This window comes from Pinus tabuliformis, chromosome J, assembly GCF_031772625.1.
Source record: "Pinus tabuliformis cultivar Carrire ecotype Pingquan chromosome J, CPIR1, whole genome shotgun sequence".
Lineage (NCBI taxonomy): Eukaryota > Viridiplantae > Streptophyta > Pinopsida > Pinales > Pinaceae > Pinus > Pinus tabuliformis.
The window spans coordinates 1,293,153,256-1,293,177,226 of NC_142295.1; the positions used below are offsets into that span (position 1 = coordinate 1,293,153,256).

General features: G+C 40.0%; 1 protein-coding gene and 2 pseudogenes across 2 annotated transcripts in view; 1 reads left to right on the top strand and 2 right to left on the bottom strand.

Moving 5' to 3' along the window:
* The window catches only part of LOC149232017 (chlorophyll(ide) b reductase NOL, chloroplastic-like), a 345,384-nt gene extending 323,477 nt beyond the window's left edge, over positions 1-21,907 (bottom strand). For both annotated transcript variants that reach the window (XM_089376419.1, XM_089376417.1), the window contains exons 1-2: positions 21,532-21,907; positions 1,033-1,101 (exon numbers count right to left, since the gene is read on the bottom strand). In XM_089376419.1, coding sequence (XP_089232545.1) covers positions 1,033-1,101; positions 21,532-21,832 — 370 coding nt within the window. In that variant the 5' untranslated portion in view covers positions 21,833-21,907. The remainder of the gene's footprint in view (positions 1-1,032; positions 1,102-21,531) is intronic.
* Positions 10,543-10,929, top strand: LOC149232019 (small ribosomal subunit protein uS12y pseudogene; annotated as a pseudogene).
* On the bottom strand, positions 11,126-12,116 carry LOC149232020 (uncharacterized; annotated as a pseudogene).
* Positions 21,908-23,971: the final 2,064 nt, after the last annotated feature.

The following is a 23,971-nucleotide window of genomic DNA, read 5'->3' on the forward strand; positions in this document are numbered from 1 at the left end:
TATGTTCTATCTGCACTTTACTATCATGTTGATGTGACTGCTAATCTAAATATTGACATTGGGCTAATATGAAAAATTGAAGTAAATTGCTCTAAGCATAGAACATACCAAAATTTAACAGCTTTGGACTTAGGTTAACCAGTGTATCCCCATCGATAGGACAGGTGATGAAGATACAACATTAACCTTTAAGGTAGGGTCTTGATCATATGGCTTACAAGGAAGTTATTTGATAGGACAGGGGATGAAGATACAGTGTTGACCTTTAAGATAGGGTCTTGATCATCTGGCTTACAAGGAAGCTATATAACTTTCCCTGGAGATGCATGAATATCCACTACATCGAAACTACATGACTTGAGCATCATACTCCCATGATTTGATTGAGTTGGCATGCAGTGCATGTTCATCCTCGTAACCATTTCTTCTTTCTTTGAGCTTGTAAATTTACATGTCCAAGGCCTGGCTCCTAAGCCATATTAATGTCAAATCCATTAAATGCAATGATTAGCAAACCAATGGCATCAATGGACTCTCTTTAAAGCTTTCATGATCCTTACTGGGTTGTTTTGTAATTTTTTTTATATGTGAAAAAGTTTGTCCACTCAATAAGCGCACCAACAGCCATGGAAAAGCCTTAATGATGGTTGATCTCTACTGTAGTGTTTTCAGTTTATAGGGTTTGAACTAATCTAGTTCTATTTCCATGGTTTCCATAGCATGAAATTACAGAAAATGGGTTTGAAATTTTACTTGAACCTCCATCAACTTTGGATAAAATCTGGCATTTGCTATAATTGAACCATATGGTATATCACAAGGATTTTGGAGGCTATATATAATAAGCAAGAAAGAAATGTGCAATTGTTCAATGCAAACAATCTAGAACATCTCCATATAACCATTTTATGTGATTCTACAAAAATCACAAGAATACTTGACAAGTTGATTTTGGGAATTCCACGAGCAACATTTGCAAATTCTCAAGAATGTCAAAAGATTCAAAAAACATGGAAAAGAAAAAGGACATGCCTGATCTTGAACATATTATCACATTATCACCAGCACTTAAGAATTCTTTTGCAAGTGCATATCCAATACCTGTGAATGAAAAGATTAAACATGTAAAAACTCAGAACATGGAGTGAAATGAAATGAAATTCACCTGAACAAAACTGAAAGACAAAGTGGATATAAAAAATAATTAAGAAAACTACCAAATAACATGCACCACTCACCATTTGCACATAAATGAAGGTTAAGATAACTTTGCAAAAAATGTTTTCAGACGGAACTTTGCTATTCAAATCACTATTCTAATTTTAATAGAGAAAACACAAATTTCAAGTACTATTAGCTACTTCGAAGTCCAAATGACAAGTTCCGTGTATCCTTTAAAACCTTAATTATGATTTTTACTACATAGTTATCAATATATATAATTCTAAACTGGTGTGTGCAAGTGATATCTTATTGTCATCCAAATTTATAGATAAGTTTGGAAATAATATAAGATCGTGGTGAAACTTGAAATTGAAAATTTAATTTGTATTCACTTTCAGTCCCTTACTTAAAAATGTTGTCCAGAACAAAGACATTGCCTTAGAATATATTATTTAGTGCAAAGGAAATTAGATTAACTACTTTTTAACTTTTTAAAATTCACTCACATTTATCTACTTATTTAATTTTATCAGAAACTGGAAAGCAGACCCAAGCATAAATATATAATAAGGCCAGAAGATGGATTCTGAAGATAAAACGAGGCATCCAGATTTTTTTGTTACGAGAAAATTGAGGCATTTTTTTATTTCCCCTTGTTAATTGCAATACTACCATGAATAACAGTCTTTATTCTGTCTCAAAAGGATCACATGGGTTGTGTCTATCACTAGTCTTTTATAGCTTTAAAGGGAGCCATTTAATCTATAGAAAGGATGGAATGGGGTCATACTTGCCACTTTGACATAAGACTAGTGCTTCCTTACAAATATATGAGCACAACTTCATCGCAGGGCACTTTAAATTCCAGAAAAGAATTTGATTCCACCCATATAACTCTCTAATATTTTATATATTTAGTGTGTTGTGGTCAATATTTTATATAGCTCTCTTTTGCATTTTATGATATTCTTTTCTTTTGTTTCTTGCTTGTGGCCATGATATGCTTTTAACGTTTTTTTAGCTGCGTCAACATCTGGGGCAACAGTTCCAGGCCCGAACCAGACATGTGTGTTGATTTTTGGTAGTTTGGGAGGTACTCCATGTGAAAATTCGGAATCCTCGAATCACTACTGCAGCAACTGATTATATTTCTCCTACTGAATCAAGTTATTTATAGTATTATATGGTAAACATCGAAATAAATACAACTGCAGCCTTCACAACTTAAATAATATGCGGAAACAAGAACTGAGCAAGAAAGAAATAGCACACACAAGTGACACCATTGTTTTTGGACAAATGTCCCCAGAAAAAACCCAATGTGGGAAAACCGGTGCAACAGCTAAGGGTTTGAAATATTATTCAGTAATTTTTTAGTACAATTCTTTGGAGGTTTGAATTATTATTCAGTAATTTTTGAGTGCAATTCTTCGGATGCCCAAACTGGCCATCCTATACAGAGATCTAACTGGACAAAAAGATAGTGAGATGATCTCACCCTGTCACTGGGAAATCTGGCACTTATCTGTGTTGGAGATGAGCCTCTACGCTGTCTCTACGCAATCTCAGCGCAGTACTGCGTCACTGTTGCTGGGAATGCGCTGCACCTCCTATCGATCCTCTGCTCTCTAGAAACTTCGGCCCTCTAGCCTGGTCTCACACCCTGCTGAAATTTGATGACTAAAAAAAAGTTTCCTGCAATCCCAACCCGATTTTAATTTCACCTTATCACTCCCATTCAGTTAAATTCCCTTTTCCATAAACATACATTCAACATATAGAATTCTGAAAATCAAATTTTCAGATTAAAACACATGGGACTGTCAACACATGCTGAAAATAAATATGGACATAACCAGACCAGCAACACACATAAAAATACACAGATTTTTGGTCAACTTAGACCCAGGCAAAACCCCTTCAATCTTCTCCGAGGAAAACCTGTTAGAGAGCTCTTCAAATTTATTTATCTTTCAAGTTCAGGAAAAATACATTTGCAGACAAAACAAAACAGCAAAATACAACTTATCTCTTCAACCCAAAACTCCTTGAAAACCATGCCCACTTTGCCTCGATTTTCGTGCCCACTCGAAGTTGAATTTTCTCTCTGTTGGGTAAGCTAGTTTGGCACCCAGTTGTACTGAAGAATTGCTGAATAATAAAATCCTCCCTTGCTGCACCGATTTTCCCACATTGGGTTTTTCCAGCGGCTGTTGTCCAAAATATTTGTGTCGATGTGTTAATTCTTGTGCATGTGTTTGTCTCTGTATTATGGTGTGATAACTGCAGCAATATTTATTTTAATGTTTACTGAAGGATTTTCATAAATAACTTATTGGGAAAATAAGTAGGTAAAATAAATCAGTTGTTGTAGTAATAGAATTTTCACACCTTCCTGGGCTCAACCATGAACTGGCTAAGTGTGTTCACTGCAAAGGATATATCTACCTAATGTTGACCAGATACATCAAGGACCCAATAAGCTGCCTATACAATGTGGGATTCACCAAACTAGAATCTAAAGCATGAAGCTTCTTCCAGTTGGTGATCATAGGTGTAGGCATGGGTCTACAGTCTGCCATGTGAAATCTGCTCAACACATCCACAACATACTGCCCCTGCCCCAGAAAGATATGCCCCTCCTCCTGCCACACCTCAAGCCCCAAAAAGTAATGCATCAGACCAATGTCCTTCATCTCAAACTCCATTGCAAGATCCTCCTTGCAACCACTAATCAGTCTCTCTGCCCCAGTAATGAACAAGTCACCAACATACAACACAAGAATGAATGGATCATCCCCTACAACAATGTAGTATAGGTTCGGATCTGCATCACTCTTTGTGAAACCCATCTATTGCAAGTAAGTATGAATCCTTGAATACCAAGCTCTCGAAGCTTGCTTAAGTCCGTAGAGTGCTCGCCTCAACCGACATACATGGGTCTCCCGCCCAAGTACCTCAAAGCCCTGTGGCTGCTCAACATACACCTCCTCCTCTATAACTTCGTTCAGAAATGCAGTCTTCACATCCATCTGATGGATCTGCCAACCCATTTCTGCAGCAATAGAAATAAGGAATCGGATAGAAGTGTACCAAGCTATGGGAGCAAAGGTCTCATCATAGTCAACTCCCTTTATCTGTGAGAACCCTTTAGCCACAAACCTCGCCTTGAACTTCTCAATGTTGCCATTCGCAGCATGCTTGATCTTGTAGAGCCACCTGGAAGTCACAACTGACTTGCCCTCAGGCCTAGGCACCACTTCCCAGACATTGTTCTTAATGATAGAGGCATACTCCTCCACCATAGCCTCTCTCCATACCTCCTGGCTGACAGCCTCCTCATAGCTAGTAGGCTCAGAGTCAACAATGTTGGTAGCCTTGGCTACATAACTACAAAACTGCTCAGGTGGAACACTCTCCCTGTTCACCCTCTTCGGAGGACCAACAGACTCTGCTTCCTTCATGGTGCCTTGAAGCCACTTGGGCCTCATCTTCCCTGAAGAAGCTTCCCCATAGGGAACACCATCCTCCGCCCCCTAGTCTGGTGAACCTGAAGGTCTGCCAACTGACCCTGGTGTGCCTGTACCAGCACCTGTCCTCGAAGAACCTGTACTAGCACCTATGCCTGTGTCAGCTGAAGTGCCATGTGAACTCTGTACCAGTGGACTCCCTAAAGAAGTGCTCGGTGAACTCACCACTAGTGCCCTAGATGTCATTGACACTGAAGTACCTCTTGTACCAGTCGATCCAGAACCCTGAGGTGCTGCTCCCTATACTTGACCTCCCTGCTGAGAAGAAGTCTGTGACTCTCTCTCATCTTACTCCCGGGATCTCCTATAGGCCCTCTCCTCCTCGAACTTCACATCCCTCCCAATCACCACTCCCCGTTTAGAAGGAATGAAGATCTAATAGACCTTTGAAGTCTCATTGTGACCCATAAACCATGGGTTACAGCTTCGTCCTCTGCTCCTTCGGGATATAAGAATATGTAAGACATCCAAAGATACGAAGATGTGCCACATTAGGCTTCTCTCCAGTGAAAGCCTCCTCCAAAGTCATATTCCCCAATACTCTGTGAGGACTCCTGTTTTGAAGATAAATAGCATTATTGCAGGTCTCAGCCCACAAAAACAAAGGCAACCCCTGATCATGAATCATCGCTCTAGCAGCCCCAACAATAGCTCTGTTCTTCCTTTCAGACACCCCATTTTGCTGGTGGTTGTAAGGAACCGTGAACTCTCTCCTAATGCCCTCCTGTGCACAGAAGTCAAAAAACCCACCATCAGTGTACTCACCGCCATTGTCTGACCTCAAGACCCAAATCTTCCTACCTGTCTACTTTTCCACAAGAGCTTTGAACCCTTTAAAGCGATTGAAGACCTCACCCTTGGTCTTTAGGAAATATATCCAAGTCCTCCTAAAGTAGTCATCACTAAATATAACATAATACTCATAACCATCCAAAGACACATGAGACATACGACCACTAACATCAGTATGAATCAAGTCTAGTATACCTGTAGATTTGTTGTCACTCGCTAGGAATGGTAACTTGGTGTACTTGCCCAAAGCACACCCTCTGCAGACCTCATAATGCTCGACACTGAAATCAGGAACTCTAGTAGTGATCTCCCTCAGTACTCTCAAAGCTCCATGATGCATATGCGCCATCCTCCGGTGCCATAACTCGCACAAGTCTCTACTATTGGTGGTACTAGTGTGAGTGCTACCAGATGTGCTACTCACCAATGCTCCTGCTGACTGAAAACTAAACCTGTATAGTTTCCCAGAGCGGACTCCAATCACTTTGGCTGAAGTGATGGAAGCTCCCCTGGGATGCATCAATACTTGCCCTCCTGAGAAAGTGACGTCAAACCCCTTCTCCTCCATAGCAGACACTGAAATCAAGTTCTTCTTCATCCCCGGAACATACAAAACATCCATGACCTTCAAAGGAGGCAAAGACTCCCTCTCAAAGGTCACAGTCCCCACACCAACAGCTCTCACAAATTACAATGCGATCATCTCCTAGTACAATCTCAATATCAAGTGCCCTCTCTGCAAGCTCTGAAAAGAACTCTCGTGCACCTGTCATATGGCAGGAAGCCCCGCTGTCTATGTACCACACATCGAATGATGTACTCCTACTAGATGTAGAAGTAATAAATGCAAAGTCCTAGTCAAACTATGAAGCAAACTTCTCCACCTCTGCTGAAGCTGCAGTACCCTTCTTCCCCTTGTTCTTCCTCTCAGGACACGTAGCAGCATAGTGTCCCATCTTCTGACATGCCCAACATTTGACTTTGGACATATCCGTATCTTTCTTCTTCTTCTTCTCCTTTCCCTTAGCCCCATCTGATGAGGCCCCTTTCTTGGCCTTCCCTTTGTTCTTCCCCCTGGCTGTCAAGGCTACATCCTCCTCATTTGCTATCTTCACCCCACCACTGCCAGTCTTCTGTATCTCATGCTGCACACAATCATCCCAGAATCTGTCCCAATTGGGAAGATTCTCCCTAGAGGTAACAGCATCTCCAAAGACCTCCCAAGACTTAGGAAGTCCCGCTACAGCTATCCTGACTAACTCTATGGGTGCAACTGCCTCACCAATAGCAGTCAAATCATCACTTACCTGTTTGACCCTGCCAAGATAATGAACTACACTTTCAGCCTTTGTCATCCTAATGTTCTTCAATTGTTCTTTGAGTACCATCTTCCTACTCTCATTGGTACTCTGATAGAGAGTGGTTAGAGCTGTCCACATTTGATATGCATATGTGTTTCCTCTCACCTGAGGAACCACATGATCCTTCAAACTGTCCATCAAAATCCTTTTTGCCTTTGCATTATTTTTTGTGAATTCAGCAAGTTCATCTGCAACAGTAGGAGGTACAACCACTTGCCGCACTATGTCCCAAATTGCTACCTCCACAGACACTATCTGAATTATGTCCTTCCAAACAACATAGTTGGATATCCCATCCAGTTTGTCCTCTATCCTTAAGAACATGGCCATGACTGCTGTCCAAATTTACAAAACCAAAAAAATGGAGAAATGAACTTTCTAGCACACCTCGATGTCCCAAAAGTTCAGTCCATGTGAAATTTCACCTTGATGTCCCAAAAGGTCAGTCTGTGTGAAATTTCACCTTGTTGTCCCAAAATATCAGTTTGTTGCCCAAACCACTGTTTTCAAAATCGGCCGGCTTAGAACCGACTCGGCCAAGTTGGTCCGAGCCAGGCCAAAAAATATTGACTCGGCCTTGGATTCGGTTCGGCAGGCCGGGTTAATACCAAGCCGGTCGAGTTGTCTAACAACTCGGCCGGCTCGGCCGAGCCAGCATTAACTCAGCCGGGTTAGAAAAAGAGGCCCAGGCTACGGAATCCGGATGAATTGCTTGGAATAACTTAAGTATCATCAATCAAAAGATTCAATGTTCTTTCGAAAACTGAATTCACTGTGACATTTTAACATGCAAACGAACTTTCTGATTATTGGCTATTTGAATCACAAATGATAGACTAGGAGCCTACAGAATCGGAAATTGAATCCCATAATCAAAAATTGAATCCCATAGAAAACTGAGTTTCACCTTGCAAAATGTATAGTTTCTAAAACACAACTCGGACATCAATATTTGCTGGCAGAAGTGTTAGTTGCAATATTTGCTGCAGAAGTGTCAGTTGACTAGCTGCATATAGCACATCACCAAATCCCACTAACCTCACAAAGAACACGACCTTTCACATCTCCTCTTTTGAAAAGTATTGACACAAAGGTGTCAATTTTAAGCCTAAAGGAAATTTAGAGACAAACATAATTACAGTAATAGAAGAATCTCTCTGTTCAATGAAGTACAAATTAATATAATTATAAATCCAATAATTTGTTCATTTTCTCCTTCTTGTCACCACACCTTCTACAATAGTTGTTCTGATCCATGAAATATCATCAGCAATGCCTAAGTTTTATAGAATAATGTGGCATCCACTCCTTTGATGCATCATGCAATAGGCACAATTTATGTCCCATGCACAGAAATGTTTTTCTCTATGCATCCTCCTTTTCCTCCAAAACAGAATTCAAGGATTAACCGGACATCCAAAATAGAACATGGAGATTAAGGGTAAGTTAATAAAGCCACTTGAAGTGGATGAACAGACTGACACTGCTTAATAAATAAAAAAGCAATTTCATCCTTACTGTGCAAATTTTTGGATTGAATTTTCTATGTTCTAATAATCAGAATATCTTGCATCATTTGTTATGTGTTTTTGTTTTGATCTCGATTCTCTATATCATCATCATGTATGTATTGGACAGTGCACTGGGTGCCATTTTGATATAATGGATATATACATGAGCCTGCTTTGATCATATGTTGTCTTCTATCTATATTCTAATGCTGTGTGTTTGGAAACATGAATGAAAATCTTTAAAATTATGTTTTTTTATAAAAAAATTAAATATTTAATGTAGTTTTTACAACGACCGAGTCATTGAAATAGAGCCGGCCAAGTTGATATCGAGTCGGAGTCGGAGTTGGAGTCGACCCTCGGCCGAGTCAGTGTCGGAGTCGGAGTTTTAAAACATTGGTCCAAACTGAGTTTGTTGTCCAAAAATTCAGTTTGTTGTCCAAACCACTGTTTGTTGTCCCAAACTACTGTCTGTTGTTCAAACTGCAATTTTCAGCCTGTAGCTCTGATACCATGTTGAAATTTGATGACTAAAAAAATTTTCCTGCAATCCCAACCCGGTTTTAATTTCACCTTATCACTCCCATTCAGTTAAATGCTCTTTCCCATAAACATACATTCAACATATAGAATTCTGGAAATGAAATTTTCAGATTAAAACACATGGGACTGTCAACACATGCTGAAAATAAATATGGACATAACCAGACCAGCAACACACAAAAATACACACAGATTTTTGGTCAACTTAGACCTAGGCAAAACCCCTTCAATCTTCTCCGGGGAAAACCTGTTAGAGAGCTCTTCAAATTTATTTATCTTTCAAGTTCAGGAAAAATACATTTGCAGACAAAACAAAACAGCAAAATACAACTTATCTCTTCAGCCCAAAACTCCTTGAAAACTGTGCCCACTTTGCCTTGATTTCTGTGCCCACTTGAAGCTGAAAATATGTACTATACGGATACAACTGTACAGACTTTGTACTGACTGTATGGATTTTCGTACCACTGTATGGACTGTACAGATATTTTTTTCAAAAAAAAAAATCTTCTCTCAAAAAGCATGCAACTCACAGCATTCAATGTTGTTCATACTGTACCTTCTGTTGTCTTTTATGTCTTGATTTCCATGCCCAACTTTGCCCAGAAATCACCCCTTCAGCTTGCTACAACAAATTTCTCCTTCAGATCTTTTCTCCAGCTCTCAGCCTCCTTTCTCCAATCTATTCATGAAGAATGAATACAATTTCTCTTTTCTTTTCCCCCTTTTGTTTTCCTAAATGACTTTTGGGCAACCCTAAGATCTAATGGCTCATATTCATTTAGATCAAGGGATGAGAATAAATGTGCATTTAATTCTCACTTTCTATTTTTTAACTCACCCATTAAATAAAGTACCCACATTGTACTTTATGTCTAAAGTCACTTTTCACTTTATAATTTAACATTGACTTTACCACTTATAAAGTCACTTTCACTTTATAAATGTTGGAGACCTAATCCTCTAAGGGTTGGTGTGGAAGCTGAACGGCCAAAAGGAGTCCAAGAGACCACTTGAAATATGAATGAAAGGATCACACCATGTACTATAAATGTATATCATTGGTTAATAATAAATTTACTCTCATGTTTATCATTCATATTTTGTTGCTGCCCATGTGTGTGTTTAACATGGTATCAGAGCGGGCGATCTCCTGCCCTGCTCAAGTATGAGCCACTTGTTTATGTGAGCTTTTTCTGTGGCCTTTATGTGCATGTCAGTCCTGCACCTCTACCCATAATCCTGAAATAGTAAAAATTGGCGTCCTAGGTCTGCAAATTCAAATGTTTTATATCAGCCTGTGTTGCCAGTATTCTCCTATTTCATTGCTGCGTAGAGAAACACTCCTTCACTCAGCGTTATTTGTGGCCATTTCTGTCCTGCCATTCTGAATCTGCTCAGTCGTTTCACTCAACCGTTTCTCTGTAATAATTCTGGTCAGCTTGTCAGCGCTCATTGGGTCAGCTTGTCAGCGTTATTTGCTCCGACACCACAGGCACTAACTGTAGGTAAGTTTGCACGCTGAGCATTTACCAAAGAAAATGTATTGTGCAGAAGGGGATTTCCCTGGCTTTGGTTCAATGGATTACAGCTCGAAATCAATGACCCAGAACTAGAGCTTCTGTTAGGCGAACTAAGAAAATGACCGATTTCATGCTGCTGCAATCTTTGAGAGGTAACAGAATTCATATCAGGCAAGTGTGCATTTGATATTATTTCTCTAGTATTTCCTTGAGCTTGCACTCTTGTTTCAGCCACAACTCCGCCATTAGGAAGTGTGCAAGAGTTCAACTTATTAAGAATGGAAAGAAGATTGCTGCTTTTGTTCCCAACGATGGTTGTTTGAACTACATTGAAGAAAATGACGAGGTGTTGATCGCTGGATTTGGGCGAAAGGGGCATGCCGTGGGAGATATTCCTGGAGTTAGGTTTAAAGTTGTTAAGGTATCCGGTGTATCCTTGTTAGCACTATTCAAGGAGAAAGAGGAGAAGGCGAAGAGGTTGAGTGGGAGTCCGGAGATTCCCTGATTGATTTCAGCCATCGGAGTTCCACCCAGAAGACCGAAGATCCTGAGAGAGAAACATCCATTGCTCCGTTGAATAGACTGCTTGCCATTACTCGAAGGTGCCACTGTGCATTGTTTTTCAAAATAACCAGCATCTCCATCTTTGTCATGTCCATTGGGGAATGCAAACGCAAACACCGTTGAGAATTCTAGGCACCTTAATTGCCGCGTATCTCTTCACATTCCCAATTAACTGGGTGCGGGTCTGGATTGACCTGTGGATTTTGACAAACTTTGCAACTCAATTTCTGAGTATAATCCCATGCACAGTCCTTTATACCACTAAATTTGGCGGGTGAGGGGTCATTTCTGCTGCTGTATATGCGTTGTTCACCATTTTTGTCAATATCCGAAAATGAAGCACTGAGGTAGGAGCGATCTTCTGGAGCAAGATAAACACCAACACCATACGATGGACCATTATTATGTGTTCTACTATGGCTAAAACCATGAAGTATGATTGCTGTGGCACATTTGCTAGATGTGGATTGTCGCCTAATTGCAAGGGTCTGATTCATTGATGAAATGCATTTATTGTCCGTGTGTAGGATGCCAGCAAAGAATGGGGAACACTATCTACTCCATTAAACACCTCCATATGATCTTTCTTATTTGTGGATGTAGTAGACTCATTATCTAGATTTAGCCTGTCAGAATCCAGGATTGAATGTGGATCATGCTCCACTCTGTTTAGCATTTGTGTACATTTAGTCTGGCCTCGAATGCTTTGGATAGCTGCAATCAGCAACTTATCTCCAACAATCATTCTGACATTCCTTATGATGGTTTCTTTGCCAATTTTTCCTACCTTGTACTGAGCATAGAGGTGTTCCAATGTATTCATATAAGCCAGAGGCAAAGACTTTCTTATGACCGAGAACAACCTCGGAAACGACATGCTGGCAGCACTAGGAATTCGCATTGATCCTTTTGCAGGTTCCTGCATCTTGCATTTTCTTCCTTCAACTGAAGCTGAAGAAGGGTGCATGTCATAAACAGAACCCTAGCGAGCAACTTCAACATCCTCCAAAGAGCTGCTGAAACTTTTGGGTACACCACAAATGCTTGCTTTGCTTTCGATTCAGCCCAACATTCATGCATTTGATGGGGAACCTTAAAGCTCACAATGTACAGTGAAAGATTGTGCATGGTTCATTGGTATCTTTCTATGAAGACTGTAATTTGGTATGGGTATGTTGGCTCACATATATGATGCATGGTTGGTGCGTGGCTACTATTTAAATCATTGAAACATATAAAGTCAAATTACAACGTTATTTTGGAGATAATTGCAGAAATATATCAAATTTTTTTTACTATTTTGGGCCCAGCTCCACCTCTATCTCTTGGGATTTATTTCTAGTTGAAATCCTTTGAGGTCTTCATTTTTGCTGAGACAATGGCCAGAATCAATAATTTTTTAGAGCTATTGAGCACATTAATGTTGTCTACTGTTGAAGACACGGTGAAGGTCAACAAAGACACTCTCTTTGACATCCAAACCTGTCTGCAAAATGCACAGGAAAACATTGAATTTTTATAGCTTGAATCTCAGCTATAGCAAGCAGAATTACAGCAGTGGAGTCATCATTCTGAACCTGTTTCTGTTCAGAAGATTGAAACAGACTCTCATAAACAGCAAGACAAAAATGTTATAGTTCATTCAGATTTAGTACCCAATGAAGCAGCAGTTGTACACAACAAGCATAGAACAGGTCTTGGATATGATAAGGAGATGTCCTTTCATATTCCAGACTACTCAAAGCCCATTCAGTTTCAAAGTGCTGGATTCCTTCATGACAATTCACCTCCAGCTGTTCCAGATTCTGCCCCTCTTCCACAGCAACAGATTGTGAAATGCCAACACTGTGACCGAGTTGGCCATATGAAAGATCATTGTTTTGATCTTCATCCATGTAAGCATTGTCATAAAACCAGTCATTCTTCAAACAGATGCTTCAGAAACAAACCTCCTGCAAGAACAAAGATTCATCTTGGATGGATCGCTTCTTGGCAATGGGCATCAACAGCCAAGAAGATATTTCAGTCATATGTTCGAACTTGTTCTAGAGTATTGAACAGTGTTGCAGTTGAGTTTTCTCCATCATCTCACCTTGTATCTGACAAGGGGGGAAATGATGGTCATCTACAAGCTTCAAAGTCACATCAAGCGAGCCTGAGCCACAACCTGCCATACCAGATTCAGAGTTGTAGCCAGAGACAAAGATGCCCCTGAGCATGCCTTCAGTCAGTGATACCTCTTCAAAGAATTAGGGACACTTCCTCTAGCAGAAGACTTCAGCTTCTTGCCAATTTTGGAAGAGTTCCAGGAATTGCATTAAGCATTCCAGAGTTGTTGGTCATCCTTAAACCATCACAGGTTGAGACTTCCCTTTTCAGGTTGAGATTCTCCCTTTTATGCGGGGTGAGACCTCCCTTTCATGGTTGAAGGTTTCCCTCTTCAAAACATCAGGAGCACTTCCTCTAGCAGAAGACTTGAGCTTCATGCCAGACTTGGAAGAGTTCCAGGAACTGCACTAAGCGTTCCAGTGTTGGTGGTCATCCTTAAACCACCTCCCTTTATACCAACATTTCAGAGAGCACATTCAGCCTAGTGCTGCCATGCATTTTTGCACATTTTGTATTACAGCTCTCTTCTTGGACTCATACATAACCCTTCAGATTAAGGGGGGGAATGTTGGACACCTAATCCTCTAAGGGTTGGTGTGGAAGCTGAACAGCCAAAAGGAGTCCAAGAGACCACTTGGAATATGAATCCAAGGGTCACACCATGTACTATAAATGTATATAATTTGTTAATAATAAATGTACTCTGCTGTTTATCATTCATATTTTGTTGCTGCCCATGTGTGTGTTTAACAATAAAGTCACACTTAGGAAAAGAATTATTTTGGACACTTTTCCCTAGGTAGAGACTAACCCATGGGAAACCACTTGTCCAAGGTACATTAAAAATCAACACTTGCTTCAACCCATAAAGGGCTTTCTTCAACCTGCATACATGTGTCTGACGATCTTGAACTTCGAACCACTTGGGTTGTTCTACATAGACTTCCTCCTTAATTGAACCATGCAAGAAAGCAGTTTTGACATCCATCTAGTGTAGGTTCCATCCTTGCGAGGCAGCAAAGGCTATAATCGAACAAATGGTGGTATATCGGGCAACTGGTGCAAATATCACATCGTAGTCCACACCTTCCTTTTGAGAGAAGCCTCGAGCAACAAACCTGGCCTTGAACTTTTCAACACTTCCATCAGCTCCATGCTTGATCTTGTAGAGCCATTTCGAGGTGACAACAGATTTGTCCTTGGGTCTAGGGACCACATCCCAGACATCATTTTTCATAATCGACTCATACCAATGTTGCACGAAGCGGGGACAAAACAGGGACGTTTTTTTGGAAGCGGGGACGCGGAAGCGTCATTTTCCAAAAATCTAGGAAGCGAAGCGTCTGCGGAAGTGTCTGCTATATATATATATATATATATTTGCATTTATACTCAAAACAAACATCCCAAATACCAAACTAGTTGTAGAAGACATGAAAACATGCATATTTTTGCATAAATCAAGATAGATATAGCATCCATTGTACATTAATGATTAATTATTCGAGCATCAACCATTTAGATGCAACAACCATCTAGAATCTAGATTCTTCTCCTCTTGTCTAGCCTTTGCCTCTACCTCGATTGTCTAGGGATATTAGTCAACATTGCCCAATTTTGATCAAACTACCTAATCCAAGACTTAAAACATGGTAGAAAAAGCTTAACATGCTTGATTGATGATTTTGACTTGATTGAAAGGTAATTTTTTTCTAAGGGCGTGACAAAGGAGTTCAACAATTAAAACCACCAACACTAGGGTACATATAGGGCTTGGTGCTCTTGATTAAATGCTAATCGCATACCTTCATACTTGATAAAATCTAATGAAATGCCACAATCTCATTGATCTTGAATTCCTGAAAACTGCTAAGTCTGCTGAATTTTGAATAGAATATGAAATTCTATTTTCTCCATATGAAGTCCAATGAGGCTGGAACCACTCTCAAACATCCTGAGTCATTTCATGGTAATGTTAAAAATTTAAGTAAAAGGATGAAAATGAAAAATAAAGGAGAACGTCGCTTTTACTTTAAGAATTTAACATTACCATGAGGGATGAATGGGGGCTTTATTCCCTTCATTCCTCAACCCTAACCCAAGGTGGACCCACCCCCAACAAGAAAACTCACCAAAAAAAAAAAACTGATTTTTTTAGGCCGCGCGGCGCACTTTTCCGAAGCGCGTACAGAATCGTACGGACGATTCGGCCTCCGAAGCGTCGTACGAAACGCGTTTCGGAAGGAAACTTCCAGAATTTCCAGGAAGCGTCAATATCAGTCCGAAACGCGTTTCGGGAGGCGCTTCATGGACGCATCCGTACGGACCACGTTTTGGGGTTAGATCCGCGGGGGGGGGGGGGGGACGTTTCCTGCAACATTGACTCATACTCTTCGTTCATAGCATCCTTCCAAACTTAGTGCTTCACACCTTCAAAGGAATGTGCAAGGCTCAGTTTGAACAGTGGTGCTCATGGCGGTTAAGTACCCTTGGTACCTATTCGGCTTCTTACTTTCACGAAATGTCCCCCTTGGTGCAACATGTTTCTCGGCATCTTTGAGAGTTTCCCTAAGCCATGAGGGTCTCCTCTTTGAGGAGTAGGGCTCATGAGGAGGTGGATCAATGGGATCCATTGGTCCTTCAACATCGGGCATCGGCTCATCTTGCAGTTCTCCTTGCTTTCCTGTATCTGCTTCTTTGTCCTTCCTTAGAATAGGAATGTTACTAATCTTCCCAAGGGCAGCATCTTCATCAAAGGTGACATCATGACTTATCTCCACTTCTCTTTGACCAGGCACATAGATTCTATATGCCTTAGAAGTTTCACTGTAGCCCACAAACGTTCCTTTATTCCCAGATGCATCCAATTTGCTTCTCTTTTCTTTTAGCACATGAAAATATACGAGGCTACCAAAAATTCTAAAATAAGAAGCATCAGGTTTCTTACCGGTGAAAACTTCTTCGGGAGTTTTGGAGTCCAACGCTTGATGAGGGCATCTATCTTGAACATACACAACAGTGTTGGCAGCTTCATCCCACAAGAACTTCGAAAGGCTTTGATCATGAAGCATGGCACGAGTGGCTTCTATAATAGAACAATTCTTCCTTTCAACAACACCATTTTGCTCAGGAGTATATGCAGTAGTAGTCTCCATCTTAATGTTAGCTTCTCTACAATAGTCATTGAACTCATTTGATTCATATTCGGTTCCATTATCGGTCCTCAATATTTTGATCTTCTTCCCGGTTTGATTTTCAACCGAGGCTTTGAAAGAATGGAACCATGAGAATACTTCGTCCTTCTTCTTCAAGAAATATATCCAAGTTTTGCGAGAGAAATCATCCACAAAGATAGCATAATATAAATATCCTCCCAAAGATGTCACGGGCATCATACCAGATAGATCAGAATGAACCAATTGCAAAATGTCGATAGTCTTGCTATCACTTGAGGGGAATGGTCCCGTTGTATGTTTTCCTTCAGCACATCCCTGACAAACACCTTCATGTTCTACATTAAATTCGGGCATACCTATCACCATCTTCTTTACATCAGGTAGAGCCTTATAATGTAGATGAGCAAACCTCCGATGCCATAATTCGGATTAAAGTGATATGTCGCAAGACATAGCTCCCAATGGACTTCCTCCAACTTGATATAGGCTATCAACCCTGAATCCAAGAGTAAATGCTTCTTTGAAATTTCTATTCCAAACACGTACCTTTCCATCGATGAATGCCACCTTGAATCCTTTGTCCTCCATCATCGAGATAGATACCAGGTTCTTCTTTAAATCAGGTACATATAGAACTTCTTGTAGATGAATGGTGTTACCTTGATTCAATTGAAAAGAAACATGTCAAACTCCCTTCAAGGGATAGGTGGCATTGTCCCCAAGAATGATTTCCAAATTTGTATCCTTTTCTATCAGATTTGAAAGAGCTTCCCTAGACCCAGTGAAGTGCCTTGAAGCACCACTATCAATTAACCAATTTCCCAAGGTATCCGGAGGAGAGGCAGTAGAGAGGGCAAATATAAGATAAAATTATTTTTGTTTGTTATCTACAACATTAGATTCATCATACCTGGAGTTTCTTGATATTTTGGGAGGTCAACCATTTCCATGTTGAGTAGCGGAAGCATTCCTTTTTCCTTTGTTGTTGAATCTGCCATTCCTTTGATTATTGTTGCCCCTAAAATTGTTGTGGTTGTGGTTGTCATCATCATGAGGTGTATTCCTTCTATTAGGACACTCCCTAGCATAGTGGCCAAACCTATTACCAATGAAGCATCTTCCCTTCCTTCCATCTTTGGATCTCGGTCTTCCTTGACATTGCTTCTTTGAACCTGCATTGTTCTTCTTTTTAGCATGAGCAAAGAATGCAATAGGTTCATTCCTGTTTGAAGGCATGTCTCTCTCCATCATCCTTGTCTCTTCTTGAGTACATCTAGTCAACAATTCATCAAAACCTGGAATCCTGTCATTGTTGAGGATAGTAGTGTTGAACACATGCCATTCACGAGGGAGTCCTCCAAGGGCAATGAGAGTGAGCTCCCTATCAGCAATAACTTCTCCAATTGAAAGAAGATCATTTTTTATCTCGGTAATCCTCATGAAGTAGGATTGGATATCTTCACCTCTTCCCTTTTTTATGTCCTTCAACTTGTTCTTGAGGAAGAGAACTTGGTTTGCATTGCTAACTTTGAACATGCCAACCAATTTGTCATACATCTCCTTGGATGTGTTCAAATCAGAGATGTATGCAACCAAATGCTTGTTAATAGAATCCCTGATGATCTTCTTAGCTTTGACTTCACCTTTCTTGTACTTTGTCTTAGCGACAGCCAGTGCATTTGAAGGAGGTTCAGTGATCTTTCCCTGCACATAATCCATAACATCCTGCTCTTCCAAAGTCAAATCAAGAGACATATTCCATGCATGATAATCAAACTTATCATTGAGCTTGTCATCAGGCTTGAAGTAAGATGTGGAGGCCATTGTATCTTGTCCTTGTCCAACATATCTCAGTGATTGCTCTTCTGAGTGATTGCTCTTTTCACGTCTTCACCTCAGCTCTGATACCATGTTAATTTTAGATAACAATGGTATGTTTTATGCTTAAGAGCAATTTACTTCAATGTTTCTTATTAACCTAATATCATTTTCTAGATTAGCAATCACATTAACATGACAGTAAATGCAGATAGAACATAAATAAAAAGCAGAAGACAAGCCAAGACAAGAGGACACAATATTTGGCGAATGCCAGGGAAAAACCCCAATGTGGGGAAACCCTTTGATCAAGTCTTCTTATTATTCTTCAAAAGTTTAGTAGAGAGAGAGAGTACAATATACAAAATTCACTTGACCAAATATAGCCAAACCTGTCCAGTCAAACTGCAATCAACAAGATGCCCTAACCAGAAAGTCAACGTTGGTCAACTTAGCAGAAATCTTCCTCCAAATCAGCTCAGTCAAACCTAGTCAACTCGACCTCCAAAGATAGACCAAATCAGCCCAAAATAGTCCCGAAAAATCTGGTCAAACTTGGTCAACGCACAATCAACTTTTGCGGTCAACGTTGGTCAAACAACTGCAAACACCTCGATTTTTGTGCCAGGAGCTGTGGCCTAAGAAAAATGAATTTCCTACCTGAAAAATGCAGTCAAAAGATGAAGTTTGACCCTCGGTCAACGCTGGTCAACATCCCTATAATAGCCCAAAAACAAATTTGAAATTTTGGCCTGCAATTTTAGTCAACCCAGGTCAACGCATAGAGAAGAAGGCTGCTCCTGCTTGTTGTACGAACCAATGAGGAGAGGAGAGAGAAAGATGAGTGATTGATGTGTGTCCAAATGAGGAAAATGACTCCTCTATATATACACAACGTTGAGGGTGAAGAGATGTGACTTTTGGGCTTCTGAGCCTACATTAGTTTGTTGGTCGACCTTGACAATTTGTCCATAAATGAAATAAATTCATAATTCCATTTGTACATGTCAGAATGAGATGATCTTTAGATCAATCCTACACCTCTCGGAAAGAGGAATCCAATAAAAATATCAGCTGCATCATATGAGTTGTCGAAAGTGGAGTTTGGCCCTAGTTGCCAAATTTAACAGAAGGACATCGAACGAATGCATTATTTTCTTGGGATGGAGGTGTGGCAGGAGGATGGCATATCTTCCTGGGACAGGGAAAATATGCAACTAATATTCTGAGGAGATTCAGGATGGAGGGTTTCAGGCCTATGGCTACACCAATGATTAAGAACTTGAAGAATTTAATGAAGAATTGTGATTGGGAAGAAACTGAAGATCAATCTTAAGAGTCATCTGAAGAACTATGATTGGGATGAATCTAAATAGTCATCCGAAGATGTCATGCATGGTGTAGGGATGGAAGAACTAGAAGACTGAATTTAAACGAGTAGATATGAACATGAGGGCTCATCCAATTAGCATCACTATACCCATGGGATGGTGGTTCTAAAGTAATTGCCCTTGAGGGGGAAACAAGCTGTTGGAAATATTGTTGTCATTGATATCAAAGACAAGGGAAAACTACATATGTCCAATATAAAGATTGCAAGATGGAGATGGTTGGAAATGTTGTTTTTGGGGTTTTAATGCCCAGTTTGGACACCCTATCTTTGAAGGTCTTTTTACTCTGAAGACCTAGCTCAAATGGGAGCATACAATATATCGTTGAAAATATTATTATGAGACCTTTACAATGGTATATACCACTTCCTCTAACTCCACAGAAATGAGAAGATATCAAAGATTATGTCAAGTCAACCCAACCAGAAAGTACAGGTCAGCCTAGCCAGTTTTACGAGTTGGCCCCATAAGTGAATGCAAAAACACTATAGATAAAGGATTGATGAGTGCATTTGAAGATCATCCAAGCAAGAAATTTGAGGTGTGCAAGAGAAGCTAGGAAATTCTCTTGAGGTTTTAATTTTAAAGACCGTGAAATTCTGAGGAGATGGGGATGAGATCTTCGTGTACATGTGGTAAAAATTTCAGACTTTGGTTCGCTATACTTTTGGAGATATGTTTTAAGGACGTTAGGGTTTGTGAATGCTCCTGAAATTTGCTTCAAACAAACTTTGGTTTGCTACACTTTTGGAGATATGCTCTAAGGAAGTTAGGGTTCCCGAATGCTCCTGAAATTTGCTTCAAACAAACTTTCGTTCGCTATAATTTCAGAGATATGCCTATGGAAGTTAGGGTTTCTAAATAGTCCTAAACTTAGTTTCAAATAGGTCAGCTTGGAATTTTTGTTGTAACTTCTTTTCGAGGACTTCTCTGATTGTGAAATTTTCAAATTTCCGAGGAGACATTAGGGAGTGCCTTAAGTGAAAAATTCAAAATCAGATTTACAAAATTGGATACGTGGCATGTTGTACAAGTTCATTCTTGGAAAGAGGCCAAAAGTAACAAGTTTTGGGAGAAGTGGACCTGGCGAAGGCAAAAACAACAAGCACACCTGGTAAAGGCAGAAGTAGCTAGCAGACCTGGTGAAGGAAAAACTAGCTAGCAAATTCAATGAAGTAGGTTGAGGCCTACGAATATTTGCAGTAGTGGTGATTGGTGTCTCCAGTAGGTTGGTGCTCACAAATATTTGCAACAGTGGGGATTGGTGTCTCCAATAGGTTGGTGCCTACAGATATTTGCAGCAATAGGGAAGGGGTCCCCAATAGGTTGGTGCCTACAAAGAATCATAAAAAAAAAGTTTTGTAGTTTTCTCCCAAAAGGGTTTCCACATAAATTTTGTGTTCCATGTTCTACAACTAATAGATCTTGTATGTGATTTTTTTCTTGTGGTTCATAAATGTTTAAATAAGTAAAAATTGTATGATATTGATTCAGCCCACCCTCTCAATGTAAGTTTGTGCTCGACAAAAGCTTCACACCAAAAAAAACCAAGAACACCAAAACTTGATTACACCAAAATAAACAAGGTGCATGTGCCCATGCAACGATGCAATGAATACGGACATTGATCCAAACCCAACTAAACTCATGTTTGATATGCAACTCGAGGTTGAGGCTTGGAATTGCATATCTCGAGTTCAAAAAATTGGCCTAAGTATCAAATACCAAAACTCGAGATGTGCAGCCTCTAGCTTCGTAACCTCCAGTTGAATCAAACACGGATTTATGTCGGTATTGCCTCGTAAATATACTTTAGCAATGAAGCATGTACTGAGAATAAAATTTCAGCAAATTAATTTTCAAATAAAATAACATTTCCTAACCTCTGAAAAGGAGATTTGGACAAACATTATGTGCTCATAACTCGGGCAGATATCGCAATAAATTTCAGGTTAATGCTAAATTCACTAAAAGGTGGCCAAATGCCCTTAAAACATTCTAGGAAGCAAATTTTAGATTATATACTCAGGCATGGTTATCCATTCGAACCTTTTGAGGAGCCTGTGATAAGTACATTGAAAGGAGGCTTCATCACCTCGTCTGAATCACCCGCAGCTCTTACTCTATTAACGGAATAACGCCGTTCGCTCTGCCGTTTTAACACCGGTAGGCGGTTCGATCCCCGCTTCATGAAATACTGCAGTGAAGGTCTGCCCCATGGAGGGCAGTAATGACGGGAGAAGTTGTAGTTAATGATGTATGGATAATTGCAATTTTGCTGAGAAATTGAACTGTAGAAGTGGATTGGGAGTAGCGTCTGTGCAGGTGGTGCAGAACGGCAGCTTGCCATAAGTTTCAAGTCTTGCAGCAAGGATAAGAGGCTCACACCCGCCCGTTGGATGATAGCTCGGGGATCTAGGTGACCGAGTTCAAAGATGGATCCGTTTTGACCTTGGGTTTGATTCCCTGCGTTGGGTTGGGTTTACGCTCCCAAAAGGGGTCCTGATTAAGGATTTATTTTTATTTTTACTTTTTAATTAATCATGTTGGAGGATTTATTTTTATTTTTATTTATGTTGGAGTGATTGGAAGATTTATTTTTATTTTTTATTTACGTTGCATGGGTTGAGGATTTATTTTTATTAATTATGGTGCATTGGTAATAGGTTGGAGTAGTCTCGGCAAGCCTTTAGATCAAATTTTTGGACTGCCATGAGTATATCCACTAACCTGTAAGCCATATATAATATAACTTTGTCTACTCATTAAGCGTTATCGCAACGAGGCAAACATGTCTCTTGAAATTGGACCTAGGTAGATGGGAAAACAAACTGTGCTCTCAACCACTCGAGCTATTAACCCAAGTGGTGTTAACTATTTTTATTGTTTAAAATATTATAGGTAAAGGGGTTGATACTTTGGCATCTTTACTTTAAAGATATGGTACTATTTACATTAAAGATATATACTATTTACATCGTAATATTTTAGATTTTCAATTGGTTGTTGATTTATCATAATTTGGACACATAAAACTATTTTAGATTCTTAATAGGTTCAAAATTAGTGGGGCTAGAGTCTCTATATTTAACGTGTTGTGATGAGGTTCAAGAGGTAGGCATCCCCTTGAATGGGAGCTCCAAATGATCATTCATGAGATGTGTCTCTAGGATGTCTCAGCATTTGCCAAGTCACAAGTTCCCGTTAGTATTGGCTTGCAAGCTATTGGTATTGTTACCCACCAAAATGGGTAACCCCATAAGAGAAAACTTCTCTCCTACATTGAACAGTTAGGTGAACAGCCGATAGCCCTTGATATTCATTATTCAATGATGATATGCCATGTGCCCACCATTTGCATCAGCCACATACCTCTCGTCATCTCACATTTCCTCTTGGATGAAGGTGGGTTGTCATTCAAAAGGTACTTTGATCATTTTCCAATTGAGTGCTTATACTTGTTTGTTTTGGGAATTTAGTATGGATAAAGGGGTGATCTGGAAGATTGATTAATCCTGACTCTAAATATGTTCTATCACCTTACCTGGGGGGTTAATTTTTAGCCCTAGTTCGGTGCAACCTTCCTTAAGGTGTTAGGGTTATAGGAGGGGCACTGCTTGGAAAACCTGGATTAAGATATTGTGTTCATCTTCCCCTACATCATACTTGACATTTTCCATGCCACATTACAAGCCCCTTATACCACCTGCATTCTTCGAGTCTAACTTGTCATTGGTTCATTGGGATTTGGCGTCATCCTGTCCACACTCCTTGAGTAGGGTCAAGAAACATTTCCCTAGTGGTTAACACAGCTAAGGGAATGGAAAAGCATTATATGGCCACAATGTAAGAAAAAGAAGAAAATCAAAATGGAAAGGATGGTTGGGACATAAGATAATGCATGGGAAAAAGCCTATCATGAGCTCTACCCTCCTCATTTGGCCATCACTTGGTTCCTGAGCAATTGATGCTCCATTTCATCAAAAGGGACCCTCGCATGTCCCAACCTTGATGAGTGATGAACTATCTCATCTTAAGGGGTAAAATTGAATGGTAGATCATAAAGAGTAAGCTCTAACCTTTGACCTATGTACCCAAAATAGAAAACATTATCAAGAAGAAGTAAAATGCACACTAGAAAGGTGGAAAAAGCAAGGTCGAGCAGGGTAACTCATGGCTCCAAAATTACTTCCTCCATTACATCTACACACTCGGGTGTGGACTCCCTATTAGCTAGTCCCCTTGACCATGGCACTTGACCATGGGCCTTTTCCCCTTCATTACCACTCATTCACACTAACACCTATTGATTAAGGGATTGACCTTGGAAATGCCACCTCCCCTTGAGAGCTAGAAGCACCTAATATGGTTGACCATTAGCCACCTCTATCAAGGTAGGGAACACCTTTACGGGACTTGGCCTAGTTAGATATCGAAAGGTGATCCAAGTTTGAAGTGTTAATATTCCCTTAATGTGAAAGTTTGGTCC